General features: G+C 39.7%; 2 protein-coding genes across 8 annotated transcripts in view; both read left to right on the top strand.

Moving 5' to 3' along the window:
* Positions 1 to 11,040, top strand: part of Fndc3a (fibronectin type III domain containing 3A) — a 118,339-nt gene extending 107,299 nt beyond the window's left edge. For all 7 annotated transcript variants that reach the window (XM_070003177.1, XM_070003179.1, XM_070003178.1 and 4 more), the window contains 7 exons: positions 588 to 701; positions 1,351 to 1,500; positions 1,608 to 1,891; positions 2,005 to 2,217; positions 4,322 to 4,488; positions 5,220 to 5,347; positions 8,509 to 11,040. In XM_070003177.1, the coding sequence (XP_069859278.1) occupies positions 588 to 701; positions 1,351 to 1,500; positions 1,608 to 1,891; positions 2,005 to 2,217; positions 4,322 to 4,488; positions 5,220 to 5,347; positions 8,509 to 8,823 (1,371 nt within the window). In that variant the 3' untranslated portion in view covers positions 8,824 to 11,040. The remainder of the gene's footprint in view (positions 1 to 587; positions 702 to 1,350; positions 1,501 to 1,607; positions 1,892 to 2,004; positions 2,218 to 4,321; positions 4,489 to 5,219; positions 5,348 to 8,508) is intronic.
* Positions 11,041 to 13,788: 2,748 nt separating this feature from the next.
* Mlnr (motilin receptor) lies at positions 13,789 to 18,823 on the top strand. Its single transcript, XM_070003185.1, has 2 exons — positions 13,789 to 14,695; positions 16,751 to 18,823. Exons 1-2 carry the CDS (start codon positions 13,789 to 13,791, stop codon positions 16,978 to 16,980), a joined length of 1,137 nt encoding a protein of 378 aa, XP_069859286.1. The 3' UTR covers positions 16,981 to 18,823.
* Positions 18,824 to 19,829: the final 1,006 nt, after the last annotated feature.

Genomic DNA, 19,829 nt, shown 5'->3' with positions numbered 1-19,829 from the left:
TAAGACTGCATTACATTTTAAGGTCAAAGAACCAGTGTCAAATTTTAAAGAACATTGGTGTTTTCAATATGTTTGTCATCTCCCATTTCTTCACTCGGCTTAATTTATTTATTCCACCTATTCCCTGCCCTTCTTACAAAAGCCAATTTGTGGAAGAAGAAAGTGTAGTAAGATTAAGTGTAGATTATAAGTATAATGTATAAGTGTAAATTATTAAATCTTTGTATTTTTGTGCATGCTTTTAGAATTATGGCCAAATTAGTTTTAAAGGACAGGGAAGATTAACTTAATTACCAGTTTCATTTTGTTGATGTGCTACTGGTACACTCATGGCTAGTGTTCTATCACTTTAGCCATGTCTCCAGTTCCAGTTTTTGACTGGTTAATTGGACATAGGAATATGTTGGGCTTTTCTGTCTGTGCTGGCTTCAAACCAAGATCTTCAGATCTCAACCTCTTTAGTAGCTAGGGTTATAAGAGTGATCCATGAGCTCCTGGCCTGGTGAATCTTCAAATGTGGAACTCTAGGTATTAATAGATGTCTTAAGGATAAAATAATTAAAATGTTTATGCTTGTTTTTTTCTAGTTTGGACCATTTTCAGAAAAATGTGATTTTACAACAGCCCCTGGGCCACCAGACCAATGCAAGCCCCCTCAGGTGACATGCAGATCTGCAACTTGTGTACAAGTGAATTGGGAGGTACTGTCATTTCTACTCACCTACAATTGGAGCATTTTGCATAAAAGAATAAAGATTCTCTCCATTTTTACACATAGAATAAGTCTAAGCTAAATTCTCTTTTTTAAACATTTGCATAAGCTACAGTTTGAAGTATTATTGAACTCTTTTACATGTTGTACTTTGTATTTTCATCAAATGCTTTGTCTCAGTATTTACATAGTTCAGCCACCAGTGAATTTAATGTTCAGAAAAAACAGATTACATAATACAATGTCTCTTATCTTTATTATTTCCAGTGTATTTATTTTGTATAACAATAATCAGTAGTGATAATTATATTTTCAGTTTCCTTTGAAATTTAGCAAGGAAAATTTCCTTGTGGAGTTTTAAATTTTATTTAACTTAATAAAATTACTTTGAAGAATATTGATCTTAAAATACTTAGTCATATTTCTATTTCTAATTTGAAACATAGTTATATTTTAGCCAAACTGAAATTCAGATTATATTAATGAATAAAAATATAAAAAATTTACAGTTTTAACTGTGTTGTGTCTTAAAGAAATTCAAAAGCAAGTTTTTAAATATGCTTAGGAAAAGAACCTTTTTTCCTAAAACCTGTTTGGTCACTATCAGGACAGTTTTTTATCCTTTTTTCACTTAAAAGAGTCCTTCAAGTAATGGAACTGATATCACTGAGTATCGACTGGAGTGGGGAGGAGTTGAAGGAAGTATGCAGATATGTTACTGTGGACCTGGCCTCAGTTATGACTTAAAAGGACTTTCACCAGCAACTACCTATTATTGCAGAGTCCAGGTAAAGGTGATCAGTGCCTTGGCACAATACTCTGTCTAACGTTTACTGTTTCATGAGCATTTCCATAGTCATGTTGTTATTAACTTGGAGACTTTGTTAACTTGTAGGCTCTCAGTGTGGTGGGTGCAGGCCCTTTCAGTGAAGTAGCAGCCTGTGTGACACCACCATCAGTTCCTGCCATCGTAACTTGTCTTCAAGAGATAAGTGATGACTATATAGAAAGTCCCTATTATTCACCTTCTTCATGCCTTGCAATAAGCTGGGAAAAGCCTTGTGACCATGGCTCAGAAATCCTTGCCTACAGCATAGACTTTGGAGATAAGCAGCCCTTAACAGTGGGAAAGATGACAAGCTATATTATAGACAATTTGCAACCAGATACAACATACAGGTACACTCACTCTTGAAACTGTTAATTTGTGCCTAATTAAGAAAAACAATTCAAAGGAAATAATCATGATAAATGTGTGTTTTGTTTTTGTTTGTTTTTAATGTGGCTCTTAGAATACGAATTCAAGCCTTGAATAGCCTTGGAGCTGGTCCTTTCAGCCATATGATAAAACTGAAAACTAAGCCCCTTCCTCCTGATCCACCTCGTCTGGAATGTGTTGCCTTTAACCACCAGAACCTTAAGCTGAAATGGGGAGAAGGAAACCCAAAGACATTGTCAGCAGATTCTATTCAGTACCACCTTCAAATGGCAGATAAGAATGGAAGGTGGGTTTTTACGTGTACTGTTTTTCAAATATCAGAAGGCTTAATGTTGATTTTCTATTTATAAGTAGAATAATAAAATTAAGTAGGCTATTCTTAACTGTCTTCTTGCAAACTAATGATGGCTACAAAATAATTCTGTTTAAGTGTTTCTAGTAGTCATTTTACAGTAAGTGATTGTGATTTGTAAAAGGTTTGGAGGGCAGAAATTATGTCACTCTCTATTGTACTCATGACCCAGTCTGCACACTGAATGAACAGTGAACATTCTTCATAGACAGATCTTGGCTAGAGCCTTAATTAGTTAATTATTTAAAGCTACAGCCTTTGATTAGCTATTCTGTCATTCAAGGTCTTAATCTCTGCTCTTTTATACATGGTATTATACATACCATGCCATATAGTTCCTCACTAAATCATATATTTTAATTAGTGTTATTCAAAATTTTTACAGTATTAATTACTTAAATAGCGATTTGGAGCTGTTTATTCACATTATACCCATAGAAACAATGGTACACAACTTTCTACAGCTGTTAACCTTCTAACAGCTTTTCTCAAGGTTTACTTTGGGTTTTTCTTGTTAGAATTATATCCTACCCAAGTATTTAATAATGAAATATGTGCAATGATTGTACATAAATACTCTATGAGACATACTTGTGCTTTAAAATAACAATATTTTTGTGTACAACATGACTTCTCAGGAACATACTCAGGCTAGTATTGATCATTTCCCATAGTCTATGCGTATGAACATCTTTGTACCTTTGTTCTTGGCAGAAGTTTATGTATTCACTGTATTCTTATCTCTAGGATGTTCTTGCCTTCCCACAAGCTTTCATAGAGATATTTATCTTTGCTGTATTTACTACTAGTGAGTGAATTAAGTCTTTAAATTATTTTCATATGGGGTGGTACAAGAAAGCTTACTGTAAACATTTCCAATTAGTGCCTTGGTGAGAGAGAACACGATCAAGATTCTATTATAAATTCTGTTACGTTCTGTTATAGAACTTCAAACTCAATATTCATATAGCAGCTAGAGAATTTTTGTAGATTATGAATATAGCTGCAGAAAATTTAAAAAATCACCTTTTTGAGATCATAGATAACTTTAATAAATTAAATCAACTTTATATCTTTGGTTACTTTCCTTTGGCAAGAACTATTCACATTTTCTGAGGGTAATGTCACAGTCCTAATTTAGCTGATGACAAGTTTTGTCATTTTTCAACAGTGATTTTTTACCATTATAGATTATGTTGGTTTTGTTTTGTTGGTTTCTTGTTGGCTTTTTCCTTATGTGAAAAATGTCTCAGTTGAGTGTCAATGGCTTGCACCTATAATCCTAGCTATTCAGGAGGCTCAGATCTGAGAAATGCAGTTCAAAGACAGCCTAGGCAGACAAATCCTTGAGGTTCTTGAGATTGTTAAGTTAACCAGCAAAAAGCCAGAAGTAGGCTGTGGCTCAAGTGGTAGAGTGTTAACCTTGAAGCTAAAACCCAGGCCCTGAATTCAAGCCCCAGTACCAGCACCAAAATAAATAAAATAAATAAATGTGTGTATGTGCATTTGTACTTCAGAGATTAAAAAGGCAAATTTTGTCAGTTACTACTACTTGGAAATAATGTTATTTTGGGTGATTAAATTTCTATTTTTCACATATTTAGTACAATATGAGCATTTATTATTCACTTCCCAATTTCCAAAAAAAATTAAAAACAGCCAGTCAAAATGTTGGACATAGGTAACATAATAGGGAAAATATATATAATGTTAAACTTGTATCAAACACTTCATATGAATACATATTAAAAGGTAACAGTCAGAAATAAAGCCATACCAGAAACCTGGAACAGTAATAATGGTTGGGCATGAAATGTAGCATCAGTCTTTCAGTAATGCAAGTCATACTAGGAAATCTAGCACATCTGTGATTTTCTTTACCTGATAAAAAGCATAAAGATATGTTTGGAGTGACAAACTATTCCTAATATAAAATTTGGGAAGCAATTTATCATTCCTTAATAATGTATATAACTAATTTTTAAAATATGTTCTATAAAAACACTATAATAGTTTAATGAAATTGTTGCCATTTTAGGTTTATTTCCTTGTACAGAGGACCATGTCATACATACAAAGTTCAAAGACTTACTGAGTCAACATCCTATAAATTCTGTATTCAAGCTTGTAATGAAGCTGGGGAAGGTCCCCTCTCCCAAGAATATATTTTCACTACTCCAAAATCTGTTCCAGCTGCCTTGAAAGGTAAGTTATATATTCTGAAGATATATTATTTAGTAATCAATTTATTTTATCTGTCATAGTAATATTCAGATAAGTATCTGAGTTAAGTCACCAATCTTTTTAATAATCTAACAAAAATACTAAACTGAATAGATAAGTTGTTTTTCTGATAGGGTCATTTGCTAATAACCAAACTGTTGTTTATATAAGTCATTGTTATTCATTTGGATTTGGGGGTAGAGGAAGCCAAGTCTTCGGTTAAATGAAATAAATTTTTAATTGGATTTTTCCATCAGACTTACACAGAAGCATGTATATATACACCTTTCTTTGTACATGTGTCTAACTTTAAGTAGTTCTTATTTTCAGTGACTCTGGAAATGATTTTCTTTTGTGTATCTGTCTAAAGAAGACTAGAGTTCACTATACTCCCAGAACTTCTAGGACAGGATCTTGGATCAGAGGACTTGAATGTACTGTTTGCTAAGCAGATCCAGTGTTAGTGGCACTGTTCAATGATTTTTTTTCAATAACTGTTAATACATTTCACTCAGTCATTCTGTTTTATCAAGTTTTTGTCTCTTAGTCCTAAAAAAATTGTTGATTTCAACTCCTTTGTATGAAGACTTCAAAAATTCACTGATAAGTGGGTTTTAGAGGTTTATTGATTTTAATTATAAAACAAATATCTGAGTGATGTGCCAAGTTAAAAACCAAATGGAGCAGATTTTATTTATGTTTGTTCCCTCTAGCTCCCAAAATAGAGAAAGTAAATGACCACATTTGTGAAATTACATGGGAATGTTCACCACCAATGAAAGGTGATCCAGTTATTTACAGTCTTCAAGTTATGGTGGGAAAAGATTCAGATTTCAAACAGGTATGTGCCAAGATACATTTTGTAGATACATATGTCAGTTTTTCATACTTACTTTCAATGCAAGATTTGACTATCTTTCTAATTCTGAGACACTCATTCAATACTAAAGATGTCAGGATTCAAAATCTTTTCTGCATATACACTTTGTACAGTTTATTTATTCCCTAACTATTAATTGAGTTCTCTCTTAGGCTATCAAGATACAGTGCTGAACAAAAAAATCTTAACTTCATGAAGTTCCTGTTCTAGTGGGAAAAAATATGCTAAATTCATATGATACATTTCTGCATAAAATGTCAAGCAGTTATAGCCAAGTGCTAGTGGCTCACACCTGTAATCCTAGCTACTCAGGAGGCTGAGATCTGAGGATCGCGGTTCAAAGCCAGCCCGGGCAGGAAAGTCCATGAGACTCTTATCTCCAATAAACCACCAGAAAACCAGAAGTGGTGCTGTAGCTCAAGTGGTAAAGCACTAGCCTTGAGCTGGAGAGCTGAGAGACAGCTCTCAGGCCCAGAGTTCAAGCCCCATGACTGACAAAAAAGAGAGAGAGAGAGAGAATGTCAAGCAGTTATAAGTGCATCAAATAAATATAAAACTGAGGTAAAGGGTTAGAGAATATTACACGAGAGGAAGTATCCAAAGAGAATGATATGGAAAAAAAATTATATGCTTGTTAAATTTGATGATCAATAAAGAAACCAGAGATCCTAAGAGCAATTTGTTGATGAAGTCAGGTTGTCCTGGTAGTCTTGCCATTGCTATTGATAAAGAATAAAGACCCACCTAGCCTTCTCCATTTCATATTTGAGCCTTATTTAAAAGTCATGCTTGAAAGTTCCTGCTTCCCCCTTAGCATGCCAGTGACATAGTTAAATGGCACTTCTTTTGGGAAATGATCAATAAGGAGTTCAATATGACATGTGGATAATGTGGAAATCATTGAACATCTATCAGCTCCATTGTAACTTATTCCATGTGAAATCAGAAGTTAATGAAGGATTTGGGTTATTTGGGAGGTTTTCTGCTTTTGTTTTTGTTTTACCACATTAGTCACATAATCAGAAACGAAGTTATTTTGATTACAGTATTAAAATTAGACGAACAAGGACAGAGCAGAAACCAATAGCCAGTCATAATAGGGTTCTTGAATGTAACAATGGGCATTGTCATGATTATAAACTGTAGACAAGGTGGTGGTACTTACCTGGTAGAGAAATTTCTAAGACAGCTTCCTGCTAGAAAACAAAAAGAAAAAGAAACTTAATACATAACCTAAAAATTAAAGTGAGGGGAAAGGTGGGGTGGGAGAGGTGAGTAGGAATGTTGAAAGGGGGTGACATTGATCTAGAGTACTATACATAATCCGTTTTGTACAACTACTTCAAGATAAAAATATTTTAGAAAAAAGAAAACAATAGACTGATAGTGTGAATATTAATAACCATCAGTGTTTGCTATAAAAATATACCACTTAGATAAATCTGTAACTATTTCATCTGATTTCTCTCTTTTGCTGTCAACCTAATTTAATTTGAGGACTTTCAATCTGGGTTTTTTTATATTAGATCCTTTTTCCAGAAAAATAATCATTTGTCTTATTACAGTTTTCTGCTGTTTTAATTATTAATAATAGTATTTGTAGGTGTGAGGGCTTGAATCTCAAACTCTCTGGGCTTGCTTGGTTGAGTCATGCCTCTAGTCCGATATTTTGCTGGTTAAATGGAGATGAAGTCTCAAAGACTGGTCTCTGGGCTAGCTTTGAACTTCATTTCTCTAAAGTATCAGCTTTCTGAATAACTAGGATTATAGGCTTGAGCCACTGGCACTAGTGATAGAAGTAGAATTTTTAATAAATGCATTTTCTTTCAAATTGCATAGAAATAAATTATCTTAACTAAAACTACAAAAGTATAAAAGACCCAAAGAGATTAAATTTGCCATGTGATTGTTTTTCTTTATTAAACCATGATAATTAGATTTCAAATGTAATTTACAGATAAGCAGGTTTCCTTCAAGGAAGAAACAAAATTAATATTTTAAAAACTTGATTGTATTACATGTTTAAAGGAAATAGGGACCCTGCATTTCAGTAGTATCTGACTTTTAATTGATCACTACATAAAATAGCAATGCACAATTATATGTAAAACTTAAACACCACATTAACCCTATCTACCCTTGGATTATTTTATAAACTGCAAAATTTGAAAGGCTGGTTTCCTTAGAACTTCATCCTACATAATGTCTTCTAAATCTCTTAAGTATTTGTAAAATTCTAAACTTACTGGCAAGTTATATTCTAAAATTTTGAGGGCATTCTACTTACAGAGTTCATTTGTTCATAGAACATAATGTTAATTTACTTTTACCTTCTTGGCCTCTGCATTTTAATTTAAAGCCAATTGTTCACTGATTTTAGTGGCCTTTTATTACATATCTACTATACTCCAGATTCTGGAGACACAAAAATGAAACAGAACTTACTTTGCTTCTTTAGGAGCAAACCAATATGAAACGATTTAGATTTATAATGCTAGGAACTGACTGGTCCGACTTGTAGCCCACCAGCTCACTGGGAAGTGACTTAACCATGTTTCTCATTTGTGAATGAAAAGACAGGCTTATTAATGAGAATGGTCACTTTCTTATTTAAACATTTACTGTATGCTAGGTCTTGAGTTGAGTGCTTTTGTGTTGGCTCATCTTATCCTCTTGATAATACAACTTAACTAATATGGCTATTGTGCTGAATTAAGTGGTCTACAGTTACTGGAGTGTGAAGTCATAGAGCAGAACTTGTTCTTTTGCTCATCCCTAAGCTCTGAGAGTAGATCTCATAGCCTGGTTTTTCAAATTTCTCAGCAGACAGATAGGTATTTTAATGGATAGGTAGTTTTTTAAATTTGTTATGAGGGTATAGTAATTGTACAAAAAGGTTGTATTATAGCATTTTCATATGTGTTATCATGAACTTTGACTCATAATCACCTGTTTCTTGTCTTTCCTTCCCCTCCTTTTTTGGATACATTTTAAAAAATCTTATTTTAAAAGACAAAATTAGCAATACTGATTTTCCATAAAAAATAATTACAAAATTTGTCAGTGTTAACCTTTTGTGCCCATCCTTCACACACAATTCTTTTCTAATATTTCACAAACAGATTTACAAAGGTCCGGACTCTTCATTCCGGTATTCCAGCCTTCAGGTGAACTGTGAATATCGCTTCCGCGTGTGTGCCATTCGCCAGTGCCAAGACCCTGTGGGGCACCAGGACCTTGTGGGCCCCTACAGCACCACAGTGCTCTTCATCTCCCAGAGGACAGAAGCGCCAGCCAGCACCACCAGAGACACTGTGGACAGCACTCGGACACGACGCACTCTTAGTGATGAGCAGTGCGCTGCTGTCATCCTTGTGCTGTTTGCCTTCTTTTCCATCTTCATTGCCTTTATCATTCAGTACTTTGTAATCAAGTGAAAGGATAACTTTTTTTAACACTGTATTACCTTTTATTTTGTCATGTACTAAAATTTCTCTGTTGCTTTTACAAAACAGTGTCATTTAACACTGGCATTGAGACTATAGCACATCATTTTTGCCATTTCAGTGCTTGTATCAGGTAGAGGCTGGCACTTTATTAGTATGCAAGCCACAGAAGTACCAATTTGGGGAGGTTTGTTTTTTTATTTTTTTTTTGTTTGGGTTTTTTTTCTGTCCTTTTTTTTTTTTTTTTTTTTTTTGGTCGTTTTACTTTATTTTTCTTTACTTTTTTTTCCTTGTTTGACATGCCTTCTGGTAGAACAGACTTCCGAAGAGGCAACAATTTATAATTGAGATTTCAACCAGTTACCATGAGTATAATAGTGATGCCTGGTCTTTTTTGTTTCAAAGATTATTACCAAGTAAAAAATTCAGAATGACTAGAATTTACACTAACATGCTATTGAAAATGTTAAAGTCTGATGCTGTGAAAGCAATCTCGTGCTATATTTCTACCTCCTCATTTGTCTTAATTATTTGGTAAGCGGGATTATGATGAATAACTGGAGGGGCTTAACAAACAAAAACTGGATGAAAGAATTGGTGTAACAAAAAGAAGCTTCTTGTTTGATAAATGTGGAGTTCTTCTTGACACTTAATACATGAATTCACAGAGAAGTCAAAGAAGGCACAGGCGGTCTACTTGGCCTAAATATATTTTAATGTTTACTCAAAAAGTACCGCTTCAGGTCTTGAGAACATGGAAAAGAACAGAGGACTTTTAGATAGTAACTTTTTAAAACGTAATCATAAAAAGCAACTCAGTTTCAAAGTATATGGTGTCCATTTTATGAACTTTTGAACTATGTCTATGTGTATAAGAGGATATACGTACCTGTGTGGCATATTATAAACTATCAAGTATAGAAATCCACACAGTCACTCCATCTCTCTGGTACAGGCCAATTTTGAAGAACTCCCATAAGTTTTGCTGCTTCTACTGTAACTACTGCCATCACCATCAGAATTCATAATCAAACCTAATCTTTTTGTTTGGGGCACCAGATCTGAAGACAAAATTAATTTGCACCAGTAAACTTAAAGCTGCTTTCTTTCTTGAAAACTAGTGTTTAATGTATAATGTCTGTTTGGATACTGTTCCAAATTGTTGATTGCATGTGGTTAATGTTGCACTTTGCAGTTGCATAATTCATTAATGTTTTGTGAGCTTGCATTTGTGAGTCATTGGATGATCAGATGAATTTTGTCAAGTATCACATTGTACATCTTGCCTAGATGTCAATGACTGCCAGTAATAATAGTTTGTAATGAAATTATCTTTAAATTCCTGTATCACATCTGTTATCTGTAAAACACCTGTAACTAGCTTTCTTAATTTATTATTTGAATTTTAGAATAGTGAATCACTAATTTTTAGTTGCTGAGGTTAGCATTTTAGTGATTACTAAGCACTTCTTTCAGTCAGAAAGGAACATTGTTTTGTGCTTTGAAGATCTCTGAAGAATTTCTCTTACGGTAGAATGGGCATGTATTGTAATGTTTTCTGTCAAATGATCTGTGCTGTAGAAAAAATTAACTTTCATTCAAAAAATAAGTGGATAAATTTGGCCTTTCCGAGTGGTAAGAATGATCTGTCACTATAATACACTATATGTTTACATTTTATTTAATCTCTCCCATGTGTAGGGTAATAACTTGCCCCAAAACAACAGCAATTCCAATTGTTTTCTAGTAACTTCTTAAAATGCCACATTTGGCAGTACAAATGAGTTTGAGTGTAAGAGCCCAGAGATTTCTATATAGTTGAATGTCTAAAATGGTTTAAAAAAAAAAGTGCCACTGTGGCAAGTTACCAGTGGCTTATGTTTTTCATAGTAATTCAAATGAACTCCTATTTTTGATAGTAAATGTCATTTAATAGTGTACTTGCCATTGGAGCCTCACTGCAAAATCAGTGCAGCAGAGAAAACAATTTTTAATGTAATTCTTGATTTTACCTCATATACTGTACATTCCAAAAACTCTAAACTTTTTAAAGATTATAGATACACTACCAAACATATCACCTTAAAATTGTATAAGGTTGAACTTCATACACATGGAAAAAGTATAATCTCATTAAAATACATATACTGTGTAGCAAAATATCTTTAAAATCCATGGAAAATAAAAGTTGTATCATTCTTTTTTTGAGATATGTTTATTGTATTCACATACATTTCATTATTTGCTGTGTATTCCAGAAAAGGTAGTGTTTCCCCTCTTCCAATAGGCTTTAAACAAATTTCCCAATAGTATTCAAATCTTCAATATATAATTAGATTCAAGAATGAAATAAGGAACCAGGCATCTGTAACCCTAGCTACTCAGGAGGCTGGAATGACAGAATCATAGTTCAAAGCCAGCCCACGAAGGAAATCCATGAAATTCCTCCAATAACCAGCACAAACAGGCTAAAGGTAGGGCTCAAGTGAGCAAGCAAGCATGAAGCCCTGAGTTGAAGCCCAAGAATCACACACACACACACACACACAGAGATCTGGTTTGGTGGTATATACACCTACAATCCTAGTTACTTGGGAGGAAAATGGGAAGGATCAAGGATTGAGGCTGGCCCTGGAAAAAAAATTACAAAGACCCCCATCCCTAGTACTAAATTCAAATTATAGTACCCCAAAAATGTGGTTTATCTAAGTGACCTGACTTTGTGAATTCATTACATATTTTGCTTGACTTACATAAAGAATAAGATGAAGCCCAGCGCTGGTGGCTCACACCCGTAATCCTAGCTAATTAAGAGGCTGAGATTCAGACAACTGGAGTTCAAAGCCAAGCAAACTTGGCCAATTTCAAATGACAATACTAGCAAAAAAAATGTCTTGAGGTAAATTTCCCATTGGATGATAGGCACTAGTCTAGTCTTGGGTACTCAAGAGTCTGGGGAATCACTTCAGCAGGGAAAGCAAGCTTTAAAAAACAATGGTTTACCCATCAGGGAGAAAACCTCTGACTTCTCTTCATTTCTCACTTGTTTCCTAACTAGAGACCCAGAACCTCTCTATTGCTTTTTGGATTCCATCAGAAAGTTCATCCAAGTGGTTGCTAATTGTCACAATGCAGATACCATAGTAAAGTTAAAAACGTTTGGCTGGGGAAAGGATGTTATGTGGGTGTAGGACTGTCACTCCACAGAAGCCATAGAGAGAAAATTCATCCTTGAGGACATAACTCATTTACAGCATAGCATCTGTCACATCTTTTACTATAGACTAGATGTAAGACTATTTTATACATTATACTGATCATTACATAGATTGGCTTCCAACCCAAGTACCTAGCTTTTTGCCATTATGTACAGATTCTCTTTCAGCAAGATGATCCCAGATGTGATGTAGCTATGGGAAGCTGCAGATTGATACCTAAGTCTGTTAGTGACACCAAGCTCTGGCTCCAGTGTCAGAGGGCCATAGGTAGGACACAGACCTAGATGCACTTTGGCCCTATGTAAGTAACAGGTATAGAGGTGCTGATAGGGCGAGGAGAAAAATGTCTGGTCCACTGGATATTCCCTCACATCACATGAGCTGCAGGAAAAACCCGGTACATAGCTGACAACAAAACTTCAGCAAACATATACCTGGCCCCATTTCCTCCTAAAGTAGGAACTACCATGCCATAAAGGTTTATGTGCATCTTTGGGGCCGCATCACACTTAAATCTCAATGTAGCAAGTATCAGAAAAGCTTGCTCATAGTGTCAATGCTCTGTCTTGCACTAGATCATCAATAAACTGTTGTTCAACTCCTACTGGCATCACAGCCTTGTTCTCAATCCCTGAGAACTGTGCAGGAATAAGAGACCTTGGTTCTGTAGAAGCCTATTCATTACCAGTGATAAGTATTGCTTTGTGTCAGCTACCAATCCAGGCCTCAGAGGAGGCCAATGAACACAATTGACTAAAGCCCTGGAGACATGGAAAGACATAATAGACGAATAACTAAGTAAATAGTATATTGATTGGCCATGACAGAGATGAGTGAAAAAAAAAAAAAGGAGGGGGAAAAAAATCAAAGAAACCTAGACTTGCATTCGTCGGCACAGGGATACAGGACTTGCAATAGAACAGTTAGTACACTTGGGTGAGGACCACGGAAGGCCTGACAGACTGCCGAGCTGGGACACCAGGTGAAGGGTTAAACAGAAAGCACAGGGCTACATGCATCCCGTGTGTACACTGTCAGCTGTTGCTATTAAGACTAAAGGGAACTGTGAAATTCCTCCCGTGTTCATCTTTTCCCTGACATCTCTCAGAGGTTGGCAAATCGCTTCCAGTATTCTAGTGTGCACATAAACATGCAAGTCTCAGTATGATGAGAACATGTGCTCTTGCTCCCTCCACCACCACACCGAAATTTAGAAAAGGAGAGTTGGGCCAGGATTGGTCCAGGAAAAGATACAACTGGGAGAGGCTCTCACTTCTGGTGTGGGTTTTCTGCAAGGACTGTGGCTTCCTGGTGGTCATTGGGAGCATTCCTTAACCTGGAGAAGTGACTTGACCCAAGACAAATGCGGCCGGATTAGACCAGCCATCCTGCCGCATCCCAGTCGGCTTCTCACAGCTTGATCTTGTCAAGCCAGACCGTCCAGTTGGTGGCAAAGGAAGCACCCAGACAGCCCAGGGTGTAGGAGAGGGCGCGGGGCGGGGCGGGCTGCGGCGGGGGCGGGGACTGTACGCTGGCGCTGTTCAGCTCCCCGAAGCGCAGGGCTGCACCCCCCTCGCAGCAGTGTGGGGCTGCGTGGTGCGGGGTCCCCACTTCCACCAGGGCTCCTGGGGGTGCGGTCTCCTCGCACCTGCGGCGCGGGCCGGGACGGGCAGCCAGCCCTCGCCGAGCGGGGACCCCGCGCGTCCCGAGCCTCGGCTCCCCGATGCGGGGCGCGTCCATGGGCAGCCCGTGGAACAGCAGCGACAGCCCCGGGGGCGCGGCGGAGCCGGAGCCGGGGTGGGCCCCGCTGCCACCCTGCGACGAGCGCCGGTGCTCGGCCTTCCCCCTGGGCGCGCTGGTGCCCGTGACTGCCGTCTGCCTGGGCCTGTTCGCCGTCGGGGTGAGCGGCAACGTGGTGACCGTGCTGCTGATCGGGCGCTACCGGGACCTGAGGACCACCACCAACTTGTACCTGGGCAGCCTGGCCGTGTCCGACCTGCTCATCTTGCTCGGACTCCCCTTCGACCTGTACCGCCTGTGGCGCTCGCGGCCCTGGGTGTTCGGGTCGCTGCTCTGCCGCCTGTCGCTCTACCTGGGCGAGGGCTGCACCTACGCCACGCTGCTGCACGTGACGGCCCTCAGCGTGGAGCGCTACCTGGCCGTGTGCCGCCCGCTCCGCGCACGCGCGCTCGCCACCCGCCGCCGCGTGCGCGCGCTCATCGCCGCGCTCTGGGTCGTGGCGTTGCTCTCCGCCGGACCCTTCTTCTTCCTGGTGGGCGTCGAGCAGGACCCGGGCGTCCTCGCCATCCCGGAGGGAAATGGCACGGTTCTCTTCCACCCTTCAACTCCGGCCTGGTCGTTGCCTTCTCTCGGGTCCTCGGGGTGGCCGCCACTGCCCTCGCCGTCGGGGCCCGCCGCCGCCGCCGCCGCGCTGTTCAGCCGCGAGTGCCGGCCGAGCCGCGCGCAGCTGGGCGCGCTGCGCGTCATGCTGTGGGTCACCACCGCCTACTTCTTCCTGCCTTTCCTGTGCCTCAGTCTCCTCTATGGGCTCATCGGGCGCGAGCTGTCCAAGAGCCGGGGGCCCCTGCAAGGCCCCGCCGCCTTGGGGAGGGAGCGGGGCCACCGGCAGACCATCCGTGTCCTGCGTAAGTGACGCCCCAAGTCCCGGCTCCACCGGAGCGCTCGCCCGCCCTTCCCGTCTGCGGGGGACCCCAGGCGCCCCGGAGGGTGGAAATTCCAGGTCTAGTAAACAACTCCAGAATGGGTCTTAATCCAACGGCCGGTCTCGGTGAGATGCCGCAGGTGTGCATTACGCACTGTACCCCGAGAGGACCGCGTGGGGAGCCTGCATTCAGCCAAAGATTTATTATTATCATTATTGTTAAAAGTTACCGGCCGGGCGTCCGTGGCTCATGCCTATAATCCTAGCTACTCGGGAGGCTGAGATCTGAGGATCACGGTTCAAAGCCAGCCCAGGCAGGAAAGTGTGTGAGACTTATCTCCAATAAACCACCAGAACACGGGAAGTAGTGCTGTGGCACAAGTGGTAGAGCGCTCACCTTGAGCCGAAGAGCGCGGGGATAGAGCCCAGGCCCAGAGTTAAAACCCCACAACCGACCAAAAAAAAAAAAAAAAAAAAAAAAGCCAGCGGTTAAAGGGAAACATGTCCCAACCAAAAAGTCAAAGATGCCGGGCGCTGGTGAATCATGCTTGTAATCCTAGTCCTAGCTACTCGAGAGACCAAGATGGGGATCATCGTGTTTTGAGGCCAGCCCTGAGAATTTTACCTTGAGGTTAAAAAAAAAAAAAAAAAAAGCTCAAAGACAGTACCTAGGCACTGAGGTCAAATCCCAGGACACAGGGAGAGGCAGAGAGGGAGAGGTTGCCAGAACTAAGAATGTGTCTCTGAAGCTGGTTTGGGAAAGGAAGCCTGCCAAAACGGCTTTTTAGAAGGACTTGCCCCTTCTGGTTTATGCCCAGCCTTGATAACACATGAGCCTGACAGGCAGTTTTGAAGCAAATATCCATGCAGTGAACAACCTCACCCACTGCATGGAGATCTGGTTTAGTAAAAGGTTCTACTTTATTTGCCATGTAGTTTCTTGGGAGGCTTATTTGATTTTTTTTTAATTTTTTTATTGTGAAAATACCGTACAGAGGGGTTACAATTACATGGGCAAGGTAATGAGTACATTCTTATCAAGCATTGTTGCCTCCTCCTTTGTTTCCCCTTCCTATCCCTTCCCATCTCCCACCCTCAACTCCCCCCAAAGTTGTAAAGTTCGTTTTTTGACATAACAAATTGTACATCTCATTGTTGCAATGGGTCCACTGGTATCCCTATTTAAACGATGTTTTTTTCCCTTCCCCTCCACAAATTATACCAACATTAAATACAGTGACAGCAGGGGTTATACCGTGGGGGAAGGGCAAACAAAACAACAAAGAAATCATCTTAAAAATATGTTAGAAACAGGCCGGGCACTGGTGGCTCACGCCTGTAATCCTAGCTACTCAGGAGGCTGAGATCTGAGGATCGAGGTTCAAAGCCAGCCTGGGCAGGAGAGACCGTGAGACTCCTATCTCCAATAAACCACCAAAAAACCAGAAGTGGCACTGTAGCTCAAGTGGTAGAGCGCTCACCTTGAGCTGAAGAGCTAAGGGACAACGCCCAGGCCCAGAGTTCAAGCCCCATGACAGACCAAAAAAAAAAAAATATATATATATATATATAATATATATATATATATATATATATGTTAGAAACAATCGCAAGAAAGAAAAAAACATTTGAATACTTATCTTGGGGTTCATTTCGCCTAACATCATCTTACCTGACCTTTTCTGCTTGTCTCAGACATACACTAGTTATTGCAAATAAGGGAAACCATGGGACCTATGTTTCTTTGGGCCTGGCTTACTTCACTTAATACAATTTTTTCCAAGCCTTTCCATTTCCTGACAAATGGGGCAATGTCATTCTTTCTGATGGAGGCATAGAATTCCATTGTGTGCATATACCACATTTTCTTGATCCATTCATCTACTGAGGGGCATCTGGGTTGGTTCCATATCTTAGCTATGGTAAATAATGCTGCAATAAACATAGTTGTGCTGGTAGCTTTAGTATGGTCTTGTTTGTGATCATTTCTTATGTGTTGTTGTTTTGCTAATTCGGGCACCTGTGTCTTGTTTTGCAGTGGTGGTGGTTCTGGCATTTATAGTGTGCTGGTTGCCTTTCCACGTTGGCAGAATCATTTACATAAATACAGAAGACTCCCAGATGATGTACTTTTCTCAGTACTTCAACATTGTCGCCCTGCAACTTTTCTATCTCAGCGCCTCCATCAACCCAATTCTGTACAACCTCATTTCCAAGAAGTATCGAGCAGCTGTTTGTAAATTTCTGCTCACAAGAGAGTCCAGATAGAGAGGTTTGGGAAGAAGCCCAGACACTGGAAGGAATGCAGGGGGGAGGGACACTGCTGGTTACACAGAGACGAGAGCTAACACAAAGATGATGACCTGAACAGTACAGCCAAGACACTTCTGGGACTTTGGGGATGACAGGTCTATAGATATATTGAGCCTGGTAATGGAGGAATGGATGTCCTTAAAAAGAATGGAAAGTATGGTTGAAAACTCACAGGTTGGTTAAGAAAATGTCCGTGTTTCCTTTTTAACCAAGCTTTTCTAGTTTCCCTTTAATCAGTCTCTGCTCCCTGTATCATCTTGAAATCTCAACATCACAGAACATGCTATTGGAGATTTTAAGTCTTTTTGTGGGTCCTAGGACTTGAACTCAGGGCCCAGACACTGTCCCTGAGATTTTTGTATTCAAATCTAGTGCTCTCTACCCCTTGAGCCACATCTCCATTTCTGGCTTTGTGTGTGTGTGTGTATGGTTAATTGGAGATAAGAGTCTCAAAGACCTTTCTGCCTGGGCTGGCTTTGAATTTGATCCTCAGATCAGCAAGGAGCCACTGGCACCCAGCAGGTTTTAAGTCTTAATTCAGTCTTCTGCACTTTGGGAATATGGCTGCTCATTTTATAGATAATTGATGCAGAGAGATCTCTGAGATCAGAGATAGGTTTTGTTTTGATTTTTGAAATATAAATATAGTATGCCTACCTATACAAGGAACTGGGAGGGGTTGGATTCAAGAAATTATTTAATGCCTAAATGTGTTAACAATTCTTAAACACAAGTAAGAATTCTAAGTAGGGTCCAAAGTTCTAGCAATCCCACTATCTCCCAAGACTGGAAGCAAATCACAAAATTAGGCATAATGACATTCCTCCTCCTACCCTAAGAAGGACTCTACATAAATAAATCTGTGTCACAAACTCATTCCCTCCAAAACTCACGCAACTGAGGCCTGAGATCAGGAGCTTGCTCTTCTAATATGACTTCTAACAGAACCGTTGAACAGCGCTTCCATGTTTTATAATGGGCCTCAGCCTGGTGGGATGATAATCCATCATTTCTGTCCTACTGAGTCTTAGATTTCCCATACAGGAGCCCCGAGAACCTGAATCTGAAATCCAGACTGAAGGATTTGCCTCTCCCCATCTTGCCCCATTCTATGTATCCAAAGATGGAATATGAATGATTGACCACCCCCCCCCTGTTTTCCCAGGTGCATACAGATGCCAGGCATACCACCAAAGATAGGCACAGACTGCCTGACACCAGCAGGGCAATCTACTTAAGTCTGTAAAAATTCCCTTGTGGGCCCAGCTGAAAAGCCCCTCACCTCCCTAGACCTAATAGCTTTTTTTAATTAACCTCTGCCTCCTTGTTCAAGCCTCATAAAAACCCAACTCCTGTCTCACCTCCTTTCACAGTCTCCAAGACCATGAGAAGGCTGTGCCCCTTGCTGCTATAGCTCAATAAACAGTCCTTGCTATGGAAGATGGAATCCAGCCTGTTTCCTTCCTTCATTTCCTAAAACAGACTCCCACACTGAGATTCTGTTCTCACAAAAAAAAACAAACAACAACAACAACAACAAAAAACAGGAGTCAATGCATGAAAGGGAATATGTTCGATGTTCAGATTTAAAAAAGAAACTGAAGCTTTTTCTTATACCTCATTTGACAACAAAAACACATTTGCATGAGAGCTGCTGCCCGGTCATACAATAGCAAAGGGAGTTTCACACCTCTTGTCAGCAGGTATGGCACCCCCTGAATGTGGGCAGGGCACAAATCACTTGGTTGTACCTGGGGTCCTTTTGGGGTTTTCAGATTGATGGAATTCAACTGAAAATTACAACAGATTGTGTACATTTATGAAAAATTTGTTCTGGGATTGTCATGAATTTTCAAATCTACTAATACCAGAAAAAAACATCAAATGCTTTCATCAGTTACTTTGGGGGGGGGAGGGTAATGTGTTCCAGTACTTGAAGTCAGTATCTGAGCTTTCTTAACTCAAAGCTGGCACTCTCCACCACTTGATCCACTTTTGGCTCTTTGAGGCTTAATTGGAGATAAAAGGCTCAGGGACTTTCCCACGAGGGCTACTTCAAACATGATCCTCAGATCTCAGCCTTAAGTAGCTAGGATTATAGCTAGGTGTAAGCCACCAGTGCCTGGGCAGGGTTAGAATTTTGTTGTGACTTTCCTTCAGTTTCTATCAGGAATAAGGTCTGAATGAGACTTGGAGTCTGGAGAGTTCTCTCCAGCTACTCACCATCTTGATGACTCTGCTCTACAGCTTGATGTTTGACAATCAGTAAGTTTCTAAATCCCTTTATTTCATAGACCACTAAGAACTTCTATGAATCTGTTACAACTGCAAATGATGACTAAGCCATCAGGAGTCATTTTAAGATGCTGACCAAGTTCTGTAGTTCCTTCATCTTATTAATCAAACATAGGCAAGCATACTAAGTCACTGGCCTCAGCCTCAGCTGGAGTGGTGGAGTGAAGGAATCTCTTACCCCAAGTTCAATACCCAGTACTACAAAAAGAAGAAGGATAATGGGCAAAGGATAAAGAGGGCAGGGGGAAGAAGACAGCCATCTCTTGAGGAAGCATTCCCTAAACTAGGTTCTGAAAGTCTTATAGATTGTTTGACATGAGGGTTCTGTGGTCAAATATAGCAGAAATCACCAATTAATATTTTTCTGTCATAAAAAAATATAAGGAATTAGAGGCTTTAAGACATTGTGTCACTGGGGATTTCTTTGATATATTTTATCCCAGAATCAACTCCCAGGCAACCTTCCCCAGAATCTTCACTAAGACCTATGGAATGAGGTACACTTCTGG

The sequence above is a fragment of the Dipodomys merriami genome, unplaced genomic scaffold (assembly GCF_024711535.1).
Source record: "Dipodomys merriami isolate MVZ:Mamm:240054 unplaced genomic scaffold, mDipMer1.0.p SCAF_6, whole genome shotgun sequence".
In the NCBI taxonomy this organism is placed as follows: Eukaryota; Metazoa; Chordata; class Mammalia; order Rodentia; family Heteromyidae; genus Dipodomys; species Dipodomys merriami.
Note: the sequence above shows the minus strand (reverse complement) of the source record. Positions and strands in the feature narration are given on the sequence as shown.